This window comes from Ranitomeya imitator, chromosome 3 (genome assembly GCF_032444005.1).
Source record: "Ranitomeya imitator isolate aRanImi1 chromosome 3, aRanImi1.pri, whole genome shotgun sequence".
Classification (NCBI taxonomy): domain Eukaryota; kingdom Metazoa; phylum Chordata; class Amphibia; order Anura; family Dendrobatidae; genus Ranitomeya; species Ranitomeya imitator.
In genome coordinates this window covers 818,907,014-818,926,740 of record NC_091284.1, presented here as the reverse complement: position 1 = coordinate 818,926,740, position 19,727 = coordinate 818,907,014, and the positions used below count along the sequence as shown (strand labels likewise).

Here is a 19,727-nt window from a genome sequence, read left to right as displayed (position 1 = left end):
ACCATTTTTTTTATTTTCACAACTGTAAAAACAGAAATGTAACCATAAATTTTGTTATGCAATTTCTCCTGAATACGCCAATACCCCATATGTGGGGGTAACCCACTTTTTGGGCGCACCGCAGAACTTAGAAGTGAAGGAGCGCCGTTTGACTTTTTCAATGCAGAATTGGCTGGAATTGAGATCGGAGCCCATGTCACGTTTAGAGAGCCCCTGATGTGCCTAAACAGTGGAAACTCCCCACAAGTGACACCATTTTGGAAACTAGATCCCTTAAGGAACTTATCTAGATGTGTGGTGAGCACTTTGAACCCCCAAGTGCTTCACAGAAGTTTATAACGTAGAGCCGTGAAAATAAAAAATCGCTTTTGTTTACACAAAAATGATCTTTTCGCCCACAAATTCTTATTTTCACAAGGGTAACAGGAGAAATTAGACCACAAAAGTTGTTGTGCGATTTCTCCTGAATACGTCGATACCCCATATGTGAGGGTAAACCACTGTTTGGGCGCACCGCAGAGCTTGGAAGTGAAGGAGCGCCGTTTTACTTTTTCAATGTTGAATTGGCTGGAATTGAGATTGGACGCCATGTCGCGTTTGGAGAGCCCCTGATGTGCCTAAACAGTGGAAACCCCCCACAAGTGACACCATTTTGGAAACTAGACCCCTTAAGGAACTTATCTAGATGTGTGGCGAGCACTTTGAACCCCCATGTGCTTCACAGAAGTTTATAACGTAGAGCCGTGAAAAAAAAAATTGCATTTTTTCTACAAAAATGATCTTTTTGCCCACAAATTTTTATTTTCACAAGGGTAACAGGAGAAATTAGACCACTAAAGTTGTTGTGCAATTTCTCCTGAGTACATCGATACCCAATATGTGGGGATAAACCACTGTTTGGGCGCAGCGCAGAGCTTGGAAGAGAAAGAGTGCCGTTTTACTTTTTCAATGTAGAATTGGCTGGAATTGAGATCGGACGCCATGTCGCGTTTGGAGAGCCCCTGATGTGCCTAAACAGTAGAAATCCCCCACAAGTGACCCCATTTTGGAAACTAGACCCCCCATGGAACTTATCTAGATGTGTGGTGAGAACCTTGAATGCCCAAGTGCTTCACAGAAGTTTATAATGCAGAGCCGTGAAAATAAAAAAAAATTTTTTTTCACAAAAAAGATATTGTAGCCCCCAAGTTTTTATTTTCACAAGGGTAACATGAGAAATTGGACCCCAAAAGTTGTTGTCCAATTTGTCCTGAGTATGCTGGTACCCCATATGTGGGGGTAAACCACTGTTTGGGCGCACGGCAGAGCTCGGAAGGAAGGAGCGCCGTTTTGGAATGCAGACTTTGATAGAATGGTCTGCGGGTATTATGTTGCGTTTGCAGAGCCCCTGATGTACCTAACCAGTAGAAACCCTCCACAAGTGACCCCATTTTGGAAACTAGACCCCCCCAAGGAACTTATCTAGATGTGTGGTGAGAACTTTGAATGCCCAAGTGCTTCACAGAAGTTTAGAATGCAGAGTCGTGAAAATAAAAAATATTTTTTTTTTCACAAAAAAGATATTGTTGCCCCCAAGTTTTTATTTTCACAAGGGTAACAAGAGAAATTGGACCCCAGAAGTTGTTGTCCAATTTATCCCGAGTACGCTGATGCCCCATATGTGGGGGTAAACCACTGTTTGGGCGCACGGCAGAGCTCGGAAGGGAAGGAGCGCCTTTTTGGAATGCAGACTTTGATAGAATGGTCTGTGGGCATTATGTTGCGATTGCAGAGCCCCTGATGTACCTAAACTGTAGTAACCCCCCACAAGTGACCCTATTTTGGAAACTAGACCCCCCAAGGAACTTATCTAGATGTGTGGTGAGAACTTTGAATGCCCAATTGCTTCACAGAAGTTTAGAATGCAGAGTCGTGAAAATAAAAAATATTTTTTTTTTCACAAAAAAGATTTTGTAGCCCCCAAGTTTTTATTTTCACAAGGGTAACAAGAGAAATTGGACCCCAGAAGTTGTTGTCCAATTTATCCCGAGTACGCTGATGCCCCATATGTGGGGGTAACCCACTGTTTGGGCGGACGGCAGAGCTCAGAAGGGAGGGAGCACCATTTGACTTTTTGAGCGCAAAATTGGCTGTCGTGTTTGGAGACCCCCTGATGTACCTAAACAGTGGAAACCCCCCAATTCTAGCTCCAACCCTAACCCCAACACGCCCCTAACCCTAATCCCAACCTGATCCATAATCCTAATCACTAACCCTAACCATAATCACAACCCTTACCCCAAAACAACCCTAATGTCAACCCTAACCATAACCCTAATCAAAACCCTAAATCCAACACACCCCTAATCCTAATCTCAACCCTAACCTCAAACCTAACCCTAATCCCAATACACCCCCAATCACAACCCTAACCCTAATCCCAAACCTAACCCTAATCCCAAGCGTAACCCTAATGCCAACCGTAACCCTAATACCAACCCTAATCCAAACCCTAACCCTAATCCCAGCTCTAACCCTAACTTTAGCCCCAAACCTAGCCCTAACTTTAGCCCCAACCCTAACCCTAGCCCTAAGGCTACTTTCACACTTGCGTCGTTTGGCATTCCGTCGCAATCCGTCGTTTTGGACAAGAAACGGATCCTGCAAATGTGCCCGCAGGATGCGTTTTTTGCCCATAGACTTGTATTGCCGACGGATCGTGATGGATGGCCACACGTCGCGTCCGTCGTGCACTGGATCAGTTGTGTTTTGGCGGAGCGTCGGCACAAAAAAACGTTCAATGAAACGTTTTTTTGTACGTCGCATCCGCCATTTCTGACCGCGCATGCGTGGCCGTAACTCCGCCCCCTCCTCCCCAGGACATAGATTGGGCAGCAGATGCGTTGAAAAACTACAGCTGCTGCCCACGTTGTGCACAATTTTCACAACGTGCGTCGGTATGTCGGGCCGACGCATTGCGACGGCCCCGTACCGACGTAAGTGTGAAAGAAGCCTAACCCTAAATTTAGCCCCAACCCTAACCCTAAATTTAGCCCCAACCCTAACCCTAAATTTAGCCCCAACCCTAGCCCTAACCCTAGCCCTAACCCTAGCCCTAACCCTAGCCCTAACCCTACCCCTAACCCTAACCCTACCCTACCCCTAACCCTACCCCTAACCCTACCCCTAACCCTACCCCTAACCCTACCCCTAACCCTAACCCTACCCCTAACCCTACCCCTAACCCTAATTTTAGCCCCAACTGCTGTTCTCCTGCCGGCCGGCAGATGGAGACAGATGGCGGGCGCACTGGGCATGCGTCCGCCATGTTCTTCTGCCGGCGGCCAGGAGGAGCAGCAAGAGGATCCAGGGACCTAGGTGAGTATTGTAGGGTCCCCGAATCCCCCTATTTCTCTGTCCTCTGATGTGCGATCACATCAGAGGACAGAGAATTACACTTTACTTTTTTTTTTTTTTTGCGGTCGCCGGTTAACAGTTAATTACCGGCGATCGCAAAACAGGGGTCGGTAATACCGACCCCGATCATGCTCTTTGGGGTCTCGGCTACCCCCGGCAGCCGAGACCCCAAAGATTCTCCCGGTGCCGGCCGGCGGGCGCACTGCGCATGCGCCCGCCATTTTGAAGATGGCGGCGCCCACCGGGAGACACGAGGAGCATCGGGGGAGATAGGTGAGTATTGGGGGGCCACCTGGGACCCCTTTTCTCTGTCCTCCGATGTGCGATCACATCGGAGGACAGAGAAATTAAAAAGAGATCGCTTTTTTTTTTTTTTTTTTTTGCGATCGCCGGTAAACGGTTAATTACCGGCGATCGCAAATGCGGGGAGGGTTAAAACCCCCCCGAATCATGTTCTCTGGGGTCTCGGCTACCCTCGGCAGCCGAGACCCCGGAGAAAATCGGCTTCTGGGGGGCGCTATGGACTTTTTCCACAGCGCCGTTAATTAACGGCGCTGTGGTTTAAGTACCCTTAGCGGCCGCCGTTAAAAGGCGTATCGGCGGTCGCTAAGGGGTTAAGGTGTGAGCCAGGCAAGGAATGTGTTTCAGTTGGGAAAGGGAGATGGCAGCCATGAAATTCCTTCCGTTATCACTCACTACCTTGCCTGCCTCAAGATCTACAGTGCCCAGCCACGACTGCGTTTCTCTCTGCAAGAACTCGGACAGAACTTCCGCGGTGTGTCTGTTGTCGCCCAAACACTTCATAGCCAATACAGCCTGCTGACGTTTGCCAGTAGCTGCCCCATAATGGGAGACCTGGTGTGCAACAGTGGCAGCTGCAGATGGAGTGGTTGTGCGACTGCGGTCTGTGGACGAGCTCTCGCTTCTGCAGGAGGACGAGGAGGAGGAGGAGGGGGGTGCGAACGGCTACAGCCAACTGTTTCCTAGACCGTGGGCTAGGCAGAACTGTCCCAAAATTGCTGTCCCCTGTGGACCCTGCATCCACAACATTCACCCAGTGTGCCGTGATGGACACGTAACGTCCCTGGCCATGCCTACTGGTCCATGCATCTGTTGTCAGGTGCACCTTTGTGCTCACAGATTGCCTGAGTGCATGGACGATGCGCTCTTTAACATGCTGGTGGAGGGCTGGGATGGCTTTTCTGGAAAAAAAGTGTCGACTGGGTAGCTCGTAGCGTGGTACAGCGTAGTCCATCAGGGCTTTGAAAGCTTCGCTTTCAACTAACCGGTAGGGCATCATCTCTAACGAGATTAGTCTAGCTATGTGGGCGTTCAAACCCTGTGTACGCGGATGCGAGGCTAAGTACTTCCTTATTCTAACCAGAGTCTCATGTAGGGTGAGCTGGACTGGAGAGCTGGAGATCGTGGAACTAGCGGGGGTGCCGGTGGACATGGCAGATTGAGAGACGGTGGGAGATGGTATTGTTGCCGCCGGTGCCCTAGATGCAGTGTTTCCTACTACGAAACTGGTGATTCCCTGACCCTGACTGCTTTGGCCTGGCAAAGAAACCTGCACAGATACTGCAGGTGGTGCGGAAAATGGTGGCCCTACACTGCCGGAAGGGATGTTGCGTTGATGACTAGCTTCATTGGCCGAGGGTGCTACAACCTTAAGGGACGTTTGGTAGTTAGTCCAAGCTTGCAAATGCATGGTGGTTAAATGTCTATGCATGCAACTTGTATTGAGACTTTTCAGATTCTGCCCTCTGCTTAAGGTAGTTGAACATTTTTGACAGATGACTTTGCGCTGATCAATTGGATGTTGTTTAAAAAAATGCCAGACTGCACTCTTTCTAGCATCGGATACCTTTTCAGGCATTGCAGACTGAGCTTTAACCGGATGGCCACGCTGTCCTCCAACAGGTTTTGGCTTTGCCACGCGTTTTGGGCAAGATACGGGCCCGGCAGATGGAACCTGTTGCGATGTTGATGCCTACTGCGGCCCCTCCTCCTCCGCTTCAGAACTGCTGCCGCCTGCACCCTGTTCCCCCAATGGCTGCCAATCGGGGTCAAGAACTGGGTCATCTATTACCTCTTCTTGTAGCTCGTGTGCAACTTCGTCTGTGTCACCGTATCGGTCGGTGGTATAGCGTTCGTGATGGGGCAACATAGTCTCATCAGGGTCTGATTCTTGATCATTACCCTGCGAGGGCAATGTTGTGGTCTGAGTCAAAGGACCAGCATAGTAGTCTGGCTGTGGCTGTGCATCAGTGCACTCCATGTCAGATTCAACTTGTAATGGGCATGGCCTGTTAACTGCTTCACTTTCTAAGCCAGGGACGGTATGTGTAAAGAGCTCCATGGAGTAACCCGTTGTGTCGCCCGACGCATCCTTCTCTGTTGTTGTTTTTGCTGAAGAGGACAAAGAAGCGACTTGTCCCTGACCGTGAACATCCACTAACGACGCGCTGCTTTTACATTTACCAGTTTCACGAGAGGAGGCAAAAGAGCTAGAGGCTGAGTCAGCAAGATAAGCCAAAACTTGCTCTTGCTGCTCCGGCTTTAAAAGCGGTTTTCCTACTCCCAGAAAAGGGAGCGTTCGAGGCCTTGTGTAGCCAGACGACGAACCTGGCTCCACAGCTCCAGACTTAGGTGCAATATTTTTTTTCCCACGACCACCTGATGCTCCACCACTACCACTACCCTCATTATCAGCTGACAATGAACGCCCCCGGCCACGACCTCTTCCACCAGACTTCCTCATTGTTTTAAAAACGTAACCAAACTAACGGTATTTGTTGCTGTCACACAACTTACACGGTGAGCTATAACTTCAGTATGATTTAGCTACCCCTTTACAGGTGGGTGAGACCACAACGAAAATCAGGCACAATGTTACACACTCTGTTGTTGGTGGCACCAAATGAGAGAGATGCCACACACGCAGGACTGTCACTGAAGCACAAATGTAAATATTAATCTCCCACTGTTTTTTTTTATTTTTTTTTTATTTTTTCAGGGAGACTTTAGAAACAAAATAAAATAAAATGATTTTTTCAGGAAGAATTTAGAAACCAAATAAAATAAAATGATTTTTTCAGGGAGAATTTAGAAAACAAATAAAACAAAAAATAGGCTTTCTATGGCCCACTGAGTGAGAGATGACGCACACAGGAGTCAGGACTGGCACACAAGCCCAGAGGCCAATATGTTTCTCCCAATGATTGATGTAGTGATTTTTTCAGGTAGATTTTGGAACCCAAATCAAGCAAAAAAAATAATAGGCTTTCTATGGCCCACAATTGGAGAGAGAGAGAGGGAGATGGCACACCCAGGAGTCAAGACTGGCACACAAGCAGAAAGGGCAATATTAATCTCCCACTGATTTTTTTTTTTTTTTTTTCAGGGAGACTTTAGAAAAAAAAAATAATAGAATAAAATGATTTTTTCAGGAAGAATCTAGAAACCAAATAAAATAAAATGATTTTTTCAGGGAGAATTTAGAAAACAAATAAAACAAAAAATAGGCTTTCTATGGCCCACTGAGTGAGAGATGACGCACACAGGAGTCAGGAGTGGCACACAAGCCCAGAGGCCAATATTTTTCTCCCAATGATTGATGTAGTGATTTTTTCAGGTAGATTTTGGAACCCAAATCAAGCAAAAAAAATAATAGGCTTTCTATGGCCCACAATTGGAGAGAGAGAGAGAGATGGCACACCCAGGAGTCAAGACTGGCACACAAGCAGAAAGGGCAATATTAATCTCCCACTGATTTTTTTTTTTTTTTCAGGGAGACTTTAGAAAAAAAAAAAAATAGAATAAAATGATTTTTTCAGGAAGAATTTAGAAACCAAATAAAATAAAATGATTTTTTCCGGGAGAATTTAGAAAACAAATAAAACAAAAAATAGGCTTTATATGACCCACTGATTGAGAGATGACGCACACAGGAGTCAGGAGTGGCACACAAGCCCAGAGGCCAATATTTATCTCTCACTGATTGATTTATTGATTTTTTCAGGTAGAATTTAGAACCCAAATCAACCAAAAAAATAAATAGGCTTTCTATGGCTCACTATCTGAGAGAGAGAGATGGCACGCTTAGGACTGGCACACAAGCCCAAAGGCCAATATTAATCTCCCTTTTTTTTTTTTTTTTTTTTCAGGGAAAATTTATAAACCCAATAAAAAAAATAATAAATAGGCTTTCTATGGCCCACTATCTGAGAGAGAGAGATGGCACGCTTAGGACTGGCACACAAGCCCAAAGGCCAATATTAATCTCCCACTGATTGATGTAGTGATTTTTTCAGGTAGATTTTAGAACCAAAATCAAGCAAAAAAATAAATAGGCTTTCTATGGCCCACTGAGTGAGTGATGATGCACACAGGTGTCAGGAGTGGCACACAAGCCCTGAGGCCAATATTTTTCTCCCACTGATTGATGTAGTGATTTTTTCAGGTAGATTTTATAACCCAAATCAAGCAAAAAAATTAATAGGCTTTCTATGGCCCACTGAGTGAGACATGGCACAGACAGGGATGGCACTCTAGCAGAAATGCCAATCTTAATCTCCCACAAAAAAAAAACAGGGACTGTCCTACAATTACTATCTCCCTGCAGTAATCTCAGCCAGGTATGGCAGGCAGCTACTATCTCCCTGCCTGCAGTAATCTCAGCCAGGTATGGCAGGCAGCAATAAGGAGTGGACTGATGCACAAATTACGGTAAATAAAAAGTGTGGACAAACAAACAAGCTGTGCAGAAAGGAAGGAACAAGAGGATTTGTGCTTTGAAAAAAGCAGTTGGTTTGCACAGCGGCGTACACACAGCAATGCAGCTATCAGGGAGCCTTCTAGGGCAGCCCAATGAGCTACAGCGCTGAGAAAAAAAAAAAATGTAGCCTCCACTGTCCCTGCACACCGAAGGTGGTGTTGGACAGTGCAAATCGCTACAGCACAAGCGGTTTGGTGGTTAATGGACCCTGCCTAACGCTATCCCTGCTTCTGACGAAGCGGCAGCAACCTCTCCCTAAGCTCAGATCAGCAGCAGTAAGATGGCGGTCGGCGGGAACTCCCCTTTATAGCCCCTGTGACGCCGCAGACAGCAAGCCAATCACTGCAATGCCCTTCTCTAAGATGGTGGGGACCAGGACCTATGTCATCACGCTGCCCACACTCTGCGTTTACCTTCATTGGCTGAGAAATGGCGCTTTTCGCGTCATTGAAACGCGACTTTGGCGCGAAAGTCGCGTACCGCATGGCCGACCCCGCACAGGGGTCGGATCGGGTTTCATGAAACCCGACTTTGCTAAAAGTCGGCGACTTTTGAAAATGAACGACCCGTTTCGCTCAACCCTAGACTTAACGGTATGTCCCAATATGTTTCATGACTTTCCTTTTATATGTTATTGTTGCAATGACTTATCAATAGTGATGAGCGAGTATTCTCGTTGCTCGGATGGTCTCCGAGTATTTGTTAGTGTTCGGAGATTTAGTTTTCATTGCCGCAGCTGAATGATTTACGGCTGCTAGCCAGCCTGAGTACATATTGTGGTTGCCTGGTTGCTAGGGAATCCCAACATGTAATCAAGCTGGCTAATAGCTGTAAATCATTCAGCTGCGGCGATGAAAACTAAATCTCCGAATACTAACAAATACTCGGAGACCATCCGAGCAACGAGTGCACTCGCTCATCACTACTTATCAATGGTTGATGTTCTGTGTTTTAGCGCCCGGCTATATCACCTGAAAGTTTTCTGGCATCATCTTGGCCCCCTTGGTTTACGCCTGGTGTTCAGCAGGACTGCTCAGAGTACCTGAAATATCTACTAGATCGGTAAGTCATAAACACAAAAACCTCAGTGACATATTATTATTATCACATTTAGGGCTAAAATAAATCACCCATATGCCAAGGGCACCAGCAAAAACCAGCTCCAGAATATCATGTATAGAACAGGAGAAAAAAAAAAAAAAAGGGAGCAATCAGGTATATATAAAAAATAGAAAAGTTTATTTTAACACAAGTGTACAAAAATATTTTTTTATATAGAAATAATCAAAAGGTCACAGGATTAAATGCAGGAGGGTATACTATAAGGAAATAGACTCAGATATTTCTGCCTGCCCAAATTTGTGCAAATATTGTATTCAGTAAGGTGCAAGTGCAGTCACAAAATCTCACATAGATGGCAAGTCACATAGCCCTACAACAGTTTTTAAAGTACATCATCACATCGTTTAGGGTGAACATGATGCTTACCAAGGGCAGAGGTAGATGAGTCTAAGACCAGGTGTGGAAACCCCAGAAAAATCCCCGACGCGCTTTCTCAAGGGGGATACCGGTAATAGACGAACAGGACCTTTTATGATCCTTTGACCCAGCACATGGTCTGTGGCCAACCAATCGCAGCAGGAACGCCGGCGCATGCGCACCGACAGCCCGGAGCCCTGGCAATGAAGCAGAGCGTCAGCGTCGTCACGTGCGCACGGGGAGGAAGAGCAGTCCCCGCACGCACGGACAAGGCAAGAGACGCGCCGCTGCATGTCAGAGAATCCAGACCGCAGCGCGCACGCGCACCACCGCTGCATCACCAATGAGTCATATGTGCTTTAAAGCAAGGTGTCACATCATTACCCTCACAAAGGTGGCCATAGCTGAACACGTCAGAAACACATAACAAAATTCTGATAACTAGATGTGGCATACAAAGAAAAATACAAATAAAGTGCAATATCGCGCATCAGTCCAAATTTATGCATATTCGTCCAGATCGTCTTTACAGATGTCACCTCATGCATGCTTTTGTTATATTCTGACAGTTTGCACGTTGAAGGATCAATAGCGGGTATAAATGGATCACTTATACTGTCCTGTTTGAATAAGTAAATAGATATCGATAGATCATGAAAAAATGTATATATATATATACATCATAATAAATTATAAGAAAACATATAATAAAAAATAATAATGATAAAAACAAAAGCGAACACACCAAAAGAACTAAAGGGGAAATGAAAGAATAAAACAGGAGATGAAGACCAATGCCTAAACGAGGGACAAATATAGTACTATAGACGTCAAAGAAAAAGGGATTTAGCCGGTCAAAGGAAGGCGGCGAAGGATAAAGACTCATTTAGTTCTTTCGGAGTCATAGTATCTAAGACCACGATCCACTTGGCTTCTACCTGCGCCAAAGTGTTTTTGTAGTCACCTCCTCTGATGCCCAGGTGGACAACATCTATACCCCGCACCATAAATGACGAGGGATCACTCTCATGGAACTGCTTAAAATGGCGCGGGATGGTCTTAAGGAGGGAAAGATCGGTCACTCTCTTGGCCGCACAAATGTCCCGCACATGCTCACGCACACGCTTCCTAAGTTCTCTAGATGTGAGACCAATATATATTTTTGAGCAATCACAGGTGGCATAGTAGATGACATTCCTGGTCCCACATGATATGTGGTGTCTGATATCAAATTGCCTTTTACCATTTGATGAGCAAAATGTAGTCCAGCGCAGGACATTTGTGCAGGCAAGACAGTGACCGCAAGAAATGGACCCAAGGTTAGGGCCTTTTGAACCAAACGGGTTAGAAAAAGTTGGGGTGTAATGGCTATCAATCAAAAGATCTTTCAGATTCTTTGCCCTTTTTGCGGTCATAGAAGGGCCAGAGCCAAGTGAAGTATTTAAACAAACTTCAGCACCTAAAATGGGCCAATGTTTTTGAAGTATCGATCTCATCTCCTCCCATTCATGGTTGAACATTGAAATGAGTCTTATAGGCCCATTATTGGTGGTCCGTTCTCTGGTCCTAGAAGGTTTCAAAAGTTCACCACGTGAGGTGGCTCTAGCTCGCTGATAGCCATGCCTAACACATCTATTTGAATAGCCACGTGCTGAAAATCTTGATTTAAGGTCAAGAGCCTGCTTTTCAAATTTGGCATCAGAGGAACAAATCCGCCTCATCCTTAGGAACTGTCCGACCGGGACAGCCCTAATTGTAGATGGAGTGTGAGCTGAGGACGCATGAATTAGTGCATTAACGGATGTAGGTTTTCGGTATACATCCGTCTGGATGCAACCAACGCTATCAACCTCGAAAGTGACATCCAGAAAGTTCACTTTTTTAACATCATATGTATATGTAAGATGGATGTTTAACGAATTTGAATTCAGCGTCCCCATAAATTCCTCGAGCTGCCGTACCGTCCCGTCCCACAAGAAAAAAAACGATCGGTAAGTCCCCCAGTAGAAAAAACCGATCGGTAAGTCCCCTAGTAGATATAGGTGCAGAGAATCACTTTGCGCTTCCATTTTTTTCAACATATTCAGTGCATCAAGATTTTTTACCTTTACTGCCACCTTTCTCACCATTAGTTTGGCGTATACAATTGGTGTAAAAATTATGAATGCTTTCTGATGATTGTACTTTTTTTTTACCCCCCCCAAGGCTTCATGAAGAGGAAAAAACAGGTAAAAGGATAGCCCAAACTCTGGCCCAGACCAACTGCAGCATGCAAGTGAAGAAAACCATTCTGGGTAACAGAACGTTGGTGGAGCAGATGTTTGGAGGTCGAATTGTTACCAAAATTCGATGTCTGAAGTGTCAGAGTATCTCAGCCAGAGAAGAGGCTTTCACCGACTTATCTCTTGCTTTCCCACCAAAAGATGACTCAACGACACCTTCCAGTGCACCAGTTGTAGATCCGGGACCAAAAAATTTGGAACTCTGGGGCCAGCAGTCAAAAAGTTCTCCAAGGAAACAGAAAGTGGACAAGGACCAAGGCAAGGTGGATAAATCAGGTAACGACCAAGGTGAAGAAGAGAACGATTGCTCTGAGATTGATGGTCAGAACTTGACTGCTCCTTCGTCCACTGAGTTAGCTGGGTCAAAAAAGTGTTCCCTCAGCCTATCGGACTTAATCAAGCATTTCTTATGCCCTGAGATGCTGACGGGAGATAACAAATATCGATGTGAAGTCTGCAGCTCCTTACAAGATGCCGAGAAGGTGGTGGAGCTCTCCGCTGGTCCCCAGTATCTGATCTTGACCTTGCTCAGGTTCTCCTTCGACTTGAAGGCTATGCGGAGGAGAAAGATCTTGGACAACGTGTCCATTCCTCTGATGCTCAAATTACCCATCCAAAGAAATCCTCACGTCTGTATAGAGAGTTGCAGTAGATCCACCTCTGTCAATGTCTGCCAGTCCACAACCTATGACTTGTGCACTGTCATTGTGCACTCTGGACTATCCTCAGAGAGTGGACATTATTATTGCTACTCTCGGGACTGCATGGATAGAGAGAGCCGTAAACCACCAAGCACCGGTGCGAAGAAATTTACCAGCGAAAAGCATCTTGACTTGGAGATCCAGTGGTATCTGTTCAATGACACCAGAGTCTCCTTCTCCTCCTTCGAATCTGTCAGTAACGTCACTTCCTTCTTCCCCAAAGACACGGCCTATGTGTTGTTCTACAGACATCGGACGCACGACCAGACAGACTCTAAGTCACACGGAGATGTAGTTCTCAGCAAGGAACTGATGGAGGCCATCTCCAAAGACAACATCAAGTATCTGCAGGTGAATACAAAACTAGGTGACCACAGGGTTATTTTCTTTCTGCAGGAGTGCATCGTTCCTCTGCCTCTTGGCTTCCTCCCTGTTGGAGACAGGTGTGCTCCTGAAGGATGACAGTCTCCAGTGCTGTAAACAGAGCCAGCTTGTCCTCTGCTGTATCAGGGCAGGACAGGAGCACTAAAGAACAACATGTGTATGCTGAATAGCAACCACTTGCCTAGGAAACCGGTCACTGATAGGTGGCCAGTAAGAAAGGCAACCAGCTGTAAAGAAGTACATTGCAAAGTCTCATGTTCACTACAAGCACTTTGCCATTTTAGCTAGTTATGAACATGAGACATGCCCTTTAACAGTGGGTTTAGACGAAATATATCATCGTAAAATTGTACTCCAGGAGGAGGTGCCGAGTGGATTGATACATGTCTGTGAAAAATATTCAGTATGACCCTGTACCTTATTAAAATTCCTGCTCATTCTGGGTTTAGGAGTCCAGTGGTTGGTCCTAATCATGATGGAACGCTTTCTGGTCTATGAGCCTGATGACAGATGACTGTCAATCACTGATTAGGACCACCCACTGGACTCCGAAACATGGAAAAAGCAGAAATGTATATGATCTCTATAATTTCAGGCAAGTTAATCTTGTCTAGTATTTAATTTGATAAATATGAATTCTAAAAATCACTTTATAAACATGGTAGAGACACCAAGTTGAGGCACAGGAGGTTTGGGTGCGTCTTTTTCTCTGTAAAGGAACTGTTGGCGGGTCTTTGTCTCTCTACAGGAAGTGAGGGCGGGTCTTTATGTCTGTACAAGAATTGGGTGTTGGTCTTTGTTCTATAAGAAGTTGGTTGTTGTCACTGCACAAGAAGTGAGGGTAGGTCTTTATCGCTCTACAGGAAATGGGGGCATGTCTTTATCGCTCTACAGGAAATGGGGGCATGTCTTTGTTGCTCTACAGGAAGTGGAGGCATGTCTTCATGGCTCTACAGGAAGTGGGTGCATGTCTTTATCGCTCTACATGAAGTGGGTGCGTGTCTTTATCGCTGTACAGGAAGTGAGGACATGTCTATCGCTCTACAGGAAGTGGGTGCATGTCTTTATCGCTCTACATGAAGTGGGTGCGTGTCTTTATCGCTCTACAGGAAGTGAGGACATGTCTATCGCTCTACAGGAAGTGGGTGCGTGTCTATCGCTCTGCAGGAAGTGAGGGTGAGTCTTTATTGCTCTACAGAAAGTGGGTGCGTGTCATTATCGCTCTACAGGAAGTGGGGGTATGTCCATCGCTCTACAGGAAGTGGGGGTGTGTCTTTATCTTTATAGCTCTACAGGAAGTGGGTGCATGTCTTTATCGCTCTACAGGAAGTGCGGGCGTCTTTATAGCTCTACAGGAAGTGGGGGCATGTCTATCGCTCTACTGAAAGTGGGGGTGAGTCTTTATTGCTCTACCAGAAGTGACGTCAGGTCTTTGTCCCTCTACAGGAAGTGAGGGCAGGTCTTTATTGCTCTACAGGAAGTGGAGATGAGTCTTTATTGCTCTACAGGAAGTGGGGGCGGGTCTTTATCGCTGGACAGGAAGTGGGGTCGGGTCTTTGCATCTCTACGGAAAGTGGGGGCGGGTCTTTGTCTCTGTACAGGAAGTGGGCGTGTGTCTATCGCTCTACAGGAAGTGGGGTTGAGTCTTTATTGCTCTACAGGAAGTGGGGTCGGGTCTTTGTCTCTACAAGAAGTGGGGGCAAGTCTTTATTGCTTTACAGGAAGTGGAGGCAGGTGTTTGTATCTTTATAAGAAGTGGGGGCGGGTCTTTTCTTTGTACAGGAAGTGGAGGCGAGTCTTTATCGCTCTACAGGAAGTGGGGGTGAGTATTGTTCTACAGGAAGTGGGGTCGGGTTTTTCTCTCTCGACAGGAAGTGGGGTCGGGTCTTTATCGCTGTACAGAAAATGGGGTCAGGTCTTTATCGCTGTACAGGAAGTGGGGGCATGTCTTTCGCTCTACAGGAAGTGGGGGTGTGTCTTTATCCATCTACAGGATGTGGATGCATGTCAATCGCTCTACAGAAAATGGGGGCATGTCTTTATCGCTCTACAGGAAGTGGGGGGTGTCTTTATCGCTCAACAGGAAGTGGGGGCATGTCTTTATTGATCTACAGGATGTGGGGGCATCTTTATCGCTCTACAGGAAGTGGGGGGTGTCTATCGCTCTACAGGAAGTGGGGGCGAATCTTTATTGCTCTACAGGAAGTGGGGTTGGGTCTTTGTCTCTACAGGAAGTGGTGGTGAGTTTTTATTGCTCTACAGGAAGTGGGGCAGGTGTTCGTATTTTTATAAGTAGTGGGGGCGGGTCTTTTTCTCTGTACAAGATGTGGAGGCGAGTCTTTATCGCTCTACAGGAAGTGGAGGTGAGTCTTTAATGCTCGACAGGAAGTGGGGTCGGGTTTTTGTCTCTCGACAGGAAGTGGGGTCGGGTCTTTATCGCTATACAGGAAGTGGTGTATAAAGTGGTCTTTATCGCTGTGCGGGAAGTGGGGTCGGGTCTTTGTTGCTGTACAGGAAGTGGGGTCAGGTCTTTATCCCTCTACAGGAAGTGAGGGCGGGTCTTTATTGCTCTACAGGAAGTGGGGGTGAGTCTTTATTGCTCTACAGCAAGTGGGGTTGGGTATTTGTCTCTCTACAGGAAGTGGGGGCGGGTCTTTGTGTCTGTACAAGAATTGGGTGTTGGTCTTTGTTATTCTATAAGAAGTTGGTTGTTGTCACTGCACAAGAAGTGAGGGCAGGTCTTTATCGCTCTACAGGAAGTGGTGGCGTGTCTTTATCGCTCTACAGGAAATGGGGGCATGTCTTTATTGCTCTACAGGAAGTGGGTGCATGTCTTCATGGCTCTACAGGAAGTGGGGGCATGTCTTTATTGCTCTACATGAAGTGGGTGCATGTCTTTATCGCTGTACAGGAAGTGAGTACAAGTCTATCGCTCTACAGGAAGTGGGTGCGTGTCTATCGCTCTGCAGGAAGTGGGGCAGGTGTTTGTATCGTTATAAATAGTGGGGGTGGGTCTTTTTCTCTGTACAGGATGTGGAGGCGAGTCTTTATCGCTCTACGGGAAGTGGGGGTGAGTCTTTAATGCTCGACAGGAAGTGGGGTCGGGTTTTTGTCTCTCAACTGGAAGTGGGGTCGGGTCTTTATCGCTGTACAGGAAGTTGGGGTGGGTCTTTATCGCTATACAGGAAGTGGTGTCGGGTCTTTGTCGCTGTGCGGGAAGTGGGGTCGGGTCTTTGTTGCTCTACAGGAAGGGAGGGCAGGTCTTTATCGCTCTACAGGATGTGGGGGCGGGTCTTTTACTCTGTACAGGAAGTTGGGAAGGTGTTTCATTACAGGAAGAGGGGATGGGTCTTTGTCTCTCTACAGATGAAGATTGGTATTTGTCTCTGTACAATAATAGGGTGTTTGTCTTTGTTACTCTACAAGACGTTGATTGTTGTCACTGCACAGGAAGTTAGGGCAGTTCTATTTCTCTACAGGAAATGCGAGAGCATTTTTGTCTCTACAGGAAGTGGGGGAGGATTTATGTCTCTGTACAGGAAGAAGGCACAGGTCTTTCTGTAGAAAGTGGGGGTAGGTCTTTTTCTTTCCACATGAAATTGGAGCTGATCTTTCTCTCAACAGGAAGTGGGGGCAGATCTTTCTCTCAACAGGAAGTGGGGGCAGATCTTTCTCTCAACAGGAAGTGGGGGTAGATCTTTCTCAACAGGAAGTGGGGAAAGATCTTTGTCTCTACAGGAAATGGGGGCGGATCTTTGACTCTATACAGGAAGTGGGTGCAGATCTTTGTTACTCTACAAGAACTTGGGGTTGTCGCTGTCACTGTACAGGAAGTACAGTACAGTGAAGTCTTTGTCTGCTGTCATGTCTGTCATACTTAATACAGGCCTAACAGGACAGGGCAGACAAGCCATTAGACAGTGGCAAGTGCAGTGCATGCTGGGACAAGACAGTCATGGCATCTATAGCGCCAGTAGGAAGCTCATAAATAGGAACCACCCAAAAAAAGCTAGTGTATGGCAAATTAGAGAGCATGAGATTCGGGACCGCTCCTTTACAAATTACACCGCTTTGGAAGCAAAAGCCATTTTACCTTATTTTGGAGGGTGACGGAAGCAAGATCGTAGGTTTTTGTCTCTCTATGGCACAATGTCCTAAACCTACCGCACAATTGCTACACGTAATAGCGCCATTGTTCATCACAGCTGGCATGACTTGTTCAGGAATGATGAGGCTGCTGCCCTGGAATTATGTTCCTGAACCAGTGAGATCAGGCTGAACAATGATCGGTATTGTATTGTATTGATTTATGAGGAAGATATATTAATCCTTTATTTTATTTGTATTAATAGGAGCAAGAAAAAGAAGCAAGGAAAAGGGCGGCTTATATCTCACCACTGCTGAAGTCGCCGCTGTGGTGGCAGGATTTTGACAAGGACAGCGATGATGACGCCTCTGCGGGTGGTCTGGGATCAGCCACTGGGGGGGCCTCCGGCACCTTTCACGGTCTTGTGTTTTAGTGCCTCAGATGTTCTCTATATCCTGCCTTGAACGGAGAAGGATACAGGAAAGAGCAAATTTGCCCATTTTAGTGTTTCCCTAGAAAAAGATGGCTACCTTCTTCCAAAAACAGCACCACACCTGGTTAGGGGCTGTGTCTGGTATTGCAGCTCAGCTTCTTTAAAAAAGGTGAATGCCATGGGCAGAGGTGGTAATGCTTTTCTTTGTTTGGTTTTTAAGAATCCTGAACAAACCCTTAAATATAATATATATATAAAAAGCAACAAAAATGATCAAGGACTTTTTATTTCAGCACCGCAATGGTCTGCTACAATAAACGTAAACTGCCTGCCACTTGTTTTTTCTCTCTCTTTTTTTTTTTTACAGTATTCCAAATCCTTTGCAAAGACATACAGGAAAAATCTCATGGTTTGTACTCCAGTCTCAATGTTCGGAAAATCCATCGTAATGCAAGAAATGGCGACTAATGCCGCAGCCGTAAAGTGTCATGTATCAAAGCACAACGCTACACCGATCACAGCCCCGATTCAGCAATTGCTTATTTCAAGCTGGTGGCTTCTACACCAAATTTGTCAGAGTGCACGATATTTGATGAATTTAGTGCGAATTAAAAAAAGGATGTATTGCCCCTTTCCAGAAAAAAAAAGTTACATGATCCTTTTAGAAAGCTTCAATGCCTCCACCGTGCCCCCAATACAGTAAGATGTCTCCCTGTCCTTCAAAACAGTATGATTATTGGGGGCATCATACTGTGTTGGGTGGTCCTGTGCTGGATTCACACTGTATTCAGTCACAGTATGATGCCCCAACACAGTATGAATCCTGTGCATGTCCCCACCCTGTGCTCTAATCCAGTGTGATTGATGCCCATATAGTGTCCCCACTATACAGTATGAAGGTCCCACAGTGCCCCCAATAGTGTGCAAAGCCCTGATACGATTCCCAGTGTCCCTTGATACAGTATGAAGCTCCCACAGTGCCCCCAATACTGTACAAAACCCTACAGTGCCCCAATCCAATTCCCATAGTGTCCCCCAATACAGTATGAAGCTCCCACAGTGCCCCCAATACTGTACAAAGCCCCTACGGTGCCCTAATACAATGATTCCCAAACAGTGTCCCAATATAGTATTAAGCCCCTTCAGTGTCATCCAATTATGAATTCTGTAGTGTCTGTAATAGAGTGCAGGGTTGAGTATGTCACCACGGAACAGACAGACCAACTTGTGAGGGGAATTTATTAACAGGAGTAAGATTCTCCTCGCAGGGAGTAAACAGGGGGTTAATAGAGATAAAGCAAACGGTAAACAGCTAAGCGGAATCGCAAACGGTTAACGAATGTTCTGGTAACTTATCAATCCAGGGAGGTCCTGACTTGAGGGTCCTTTGTTGTGGATTCTGCTTTTGGGTTCCCTCCAGTGGTTGTAGGTAGTAATGCAGTTTTCCCTGAGTTGCAGTCATGGTCAGGTGTATCTGCTGATTGCAGTTCTGACTGGGGTATTTAGGTGTGCAGGATTCATTAGTCCTGGCCAGTTGTCCATGGTTCTGGGAGGTTTTGGATCTTTGTCTGGTTCCTCCTGCCTTGCTGCCAATTCAGCAAAAATAAGTGTCTGGTTTTTTGTTTCTGTGGCACACATGCTGTGTGCTTAATAATTCTGTGCTATTCATTTGTTTTCTCTTGTTCAGCTTAGATTGTGTCAGTGTTTTCTCAGTCTTGTTGGATTCTCTGGAGTTGCAGATATACGCTCCACATCTTTAGTTAGATGGTGGAATTTTTGTATTTTCTGCTGTGGATATTTTTGGAAGGGTTTTATACTGACCGCTTAGTATTCTGTCCTATCCTTTCCTATTTTAGCTAGAGTGGCCTCTTTTGCTAAATCCTGTTCCCTGCCTGCGTGTGTCTTTTCCTCTACTACTCACAGTCAATATTTCTGGGGGGCTGCCTATCCTTTGGGGTTCTGCTCTGAGGCAAGGTAGAATTCCTACTTCCATCTATAGGGGTATTTAGTCCTCCGGCTGTGTCGAGGTGTCTAGTATTTGTTAGGCACACCCCACGGCTACTTCTAGTTGCGGTGTTAAGTTCAGGATTTGCGGTCAGTACAGTTTCCACCAACTGCAGAGAAAGTTCCATGCGGCTCCAAAGTCAACGGGTCATAACAGTCCTTATTCTAAGGTGGATACAGT

General features: G+C 46.0%; 1 protein-coding gene across 1 annotated transcript in view; it reads left to right on the top strand.

Annotated features, from left to right (window-relative positions):
* The window catches only part of USP35 (ubiquitin specific peptidase 35), a 56,625-nt gene extending 38,750 nt beyond the window's left edge, over positions 1 to 17,875 (top strand). The window contains exons 8-10 of the mRNA XM_069759350.1: positions 9,132 to 9,238; positions 11,861 to 12,989; positions 17,375 to 17,875. Coding sequence (XP_069615451.1) covers positions 9,132 to 9,238; positions 11,861 to 12,989; positions 17,375 to 17,542 — 1,404 coding nt within the window. The 3' untranslated portion in view covers positions 17,543 to 17,875. The remainder of the gene's footprint in view (positions 1 to 9,131; positions 9,239 to 11,860; positions 12,990 to 17,374) is intronic.
* Positions 17,876 to 19,727: the final 1,852 nt, after the last annotated feature.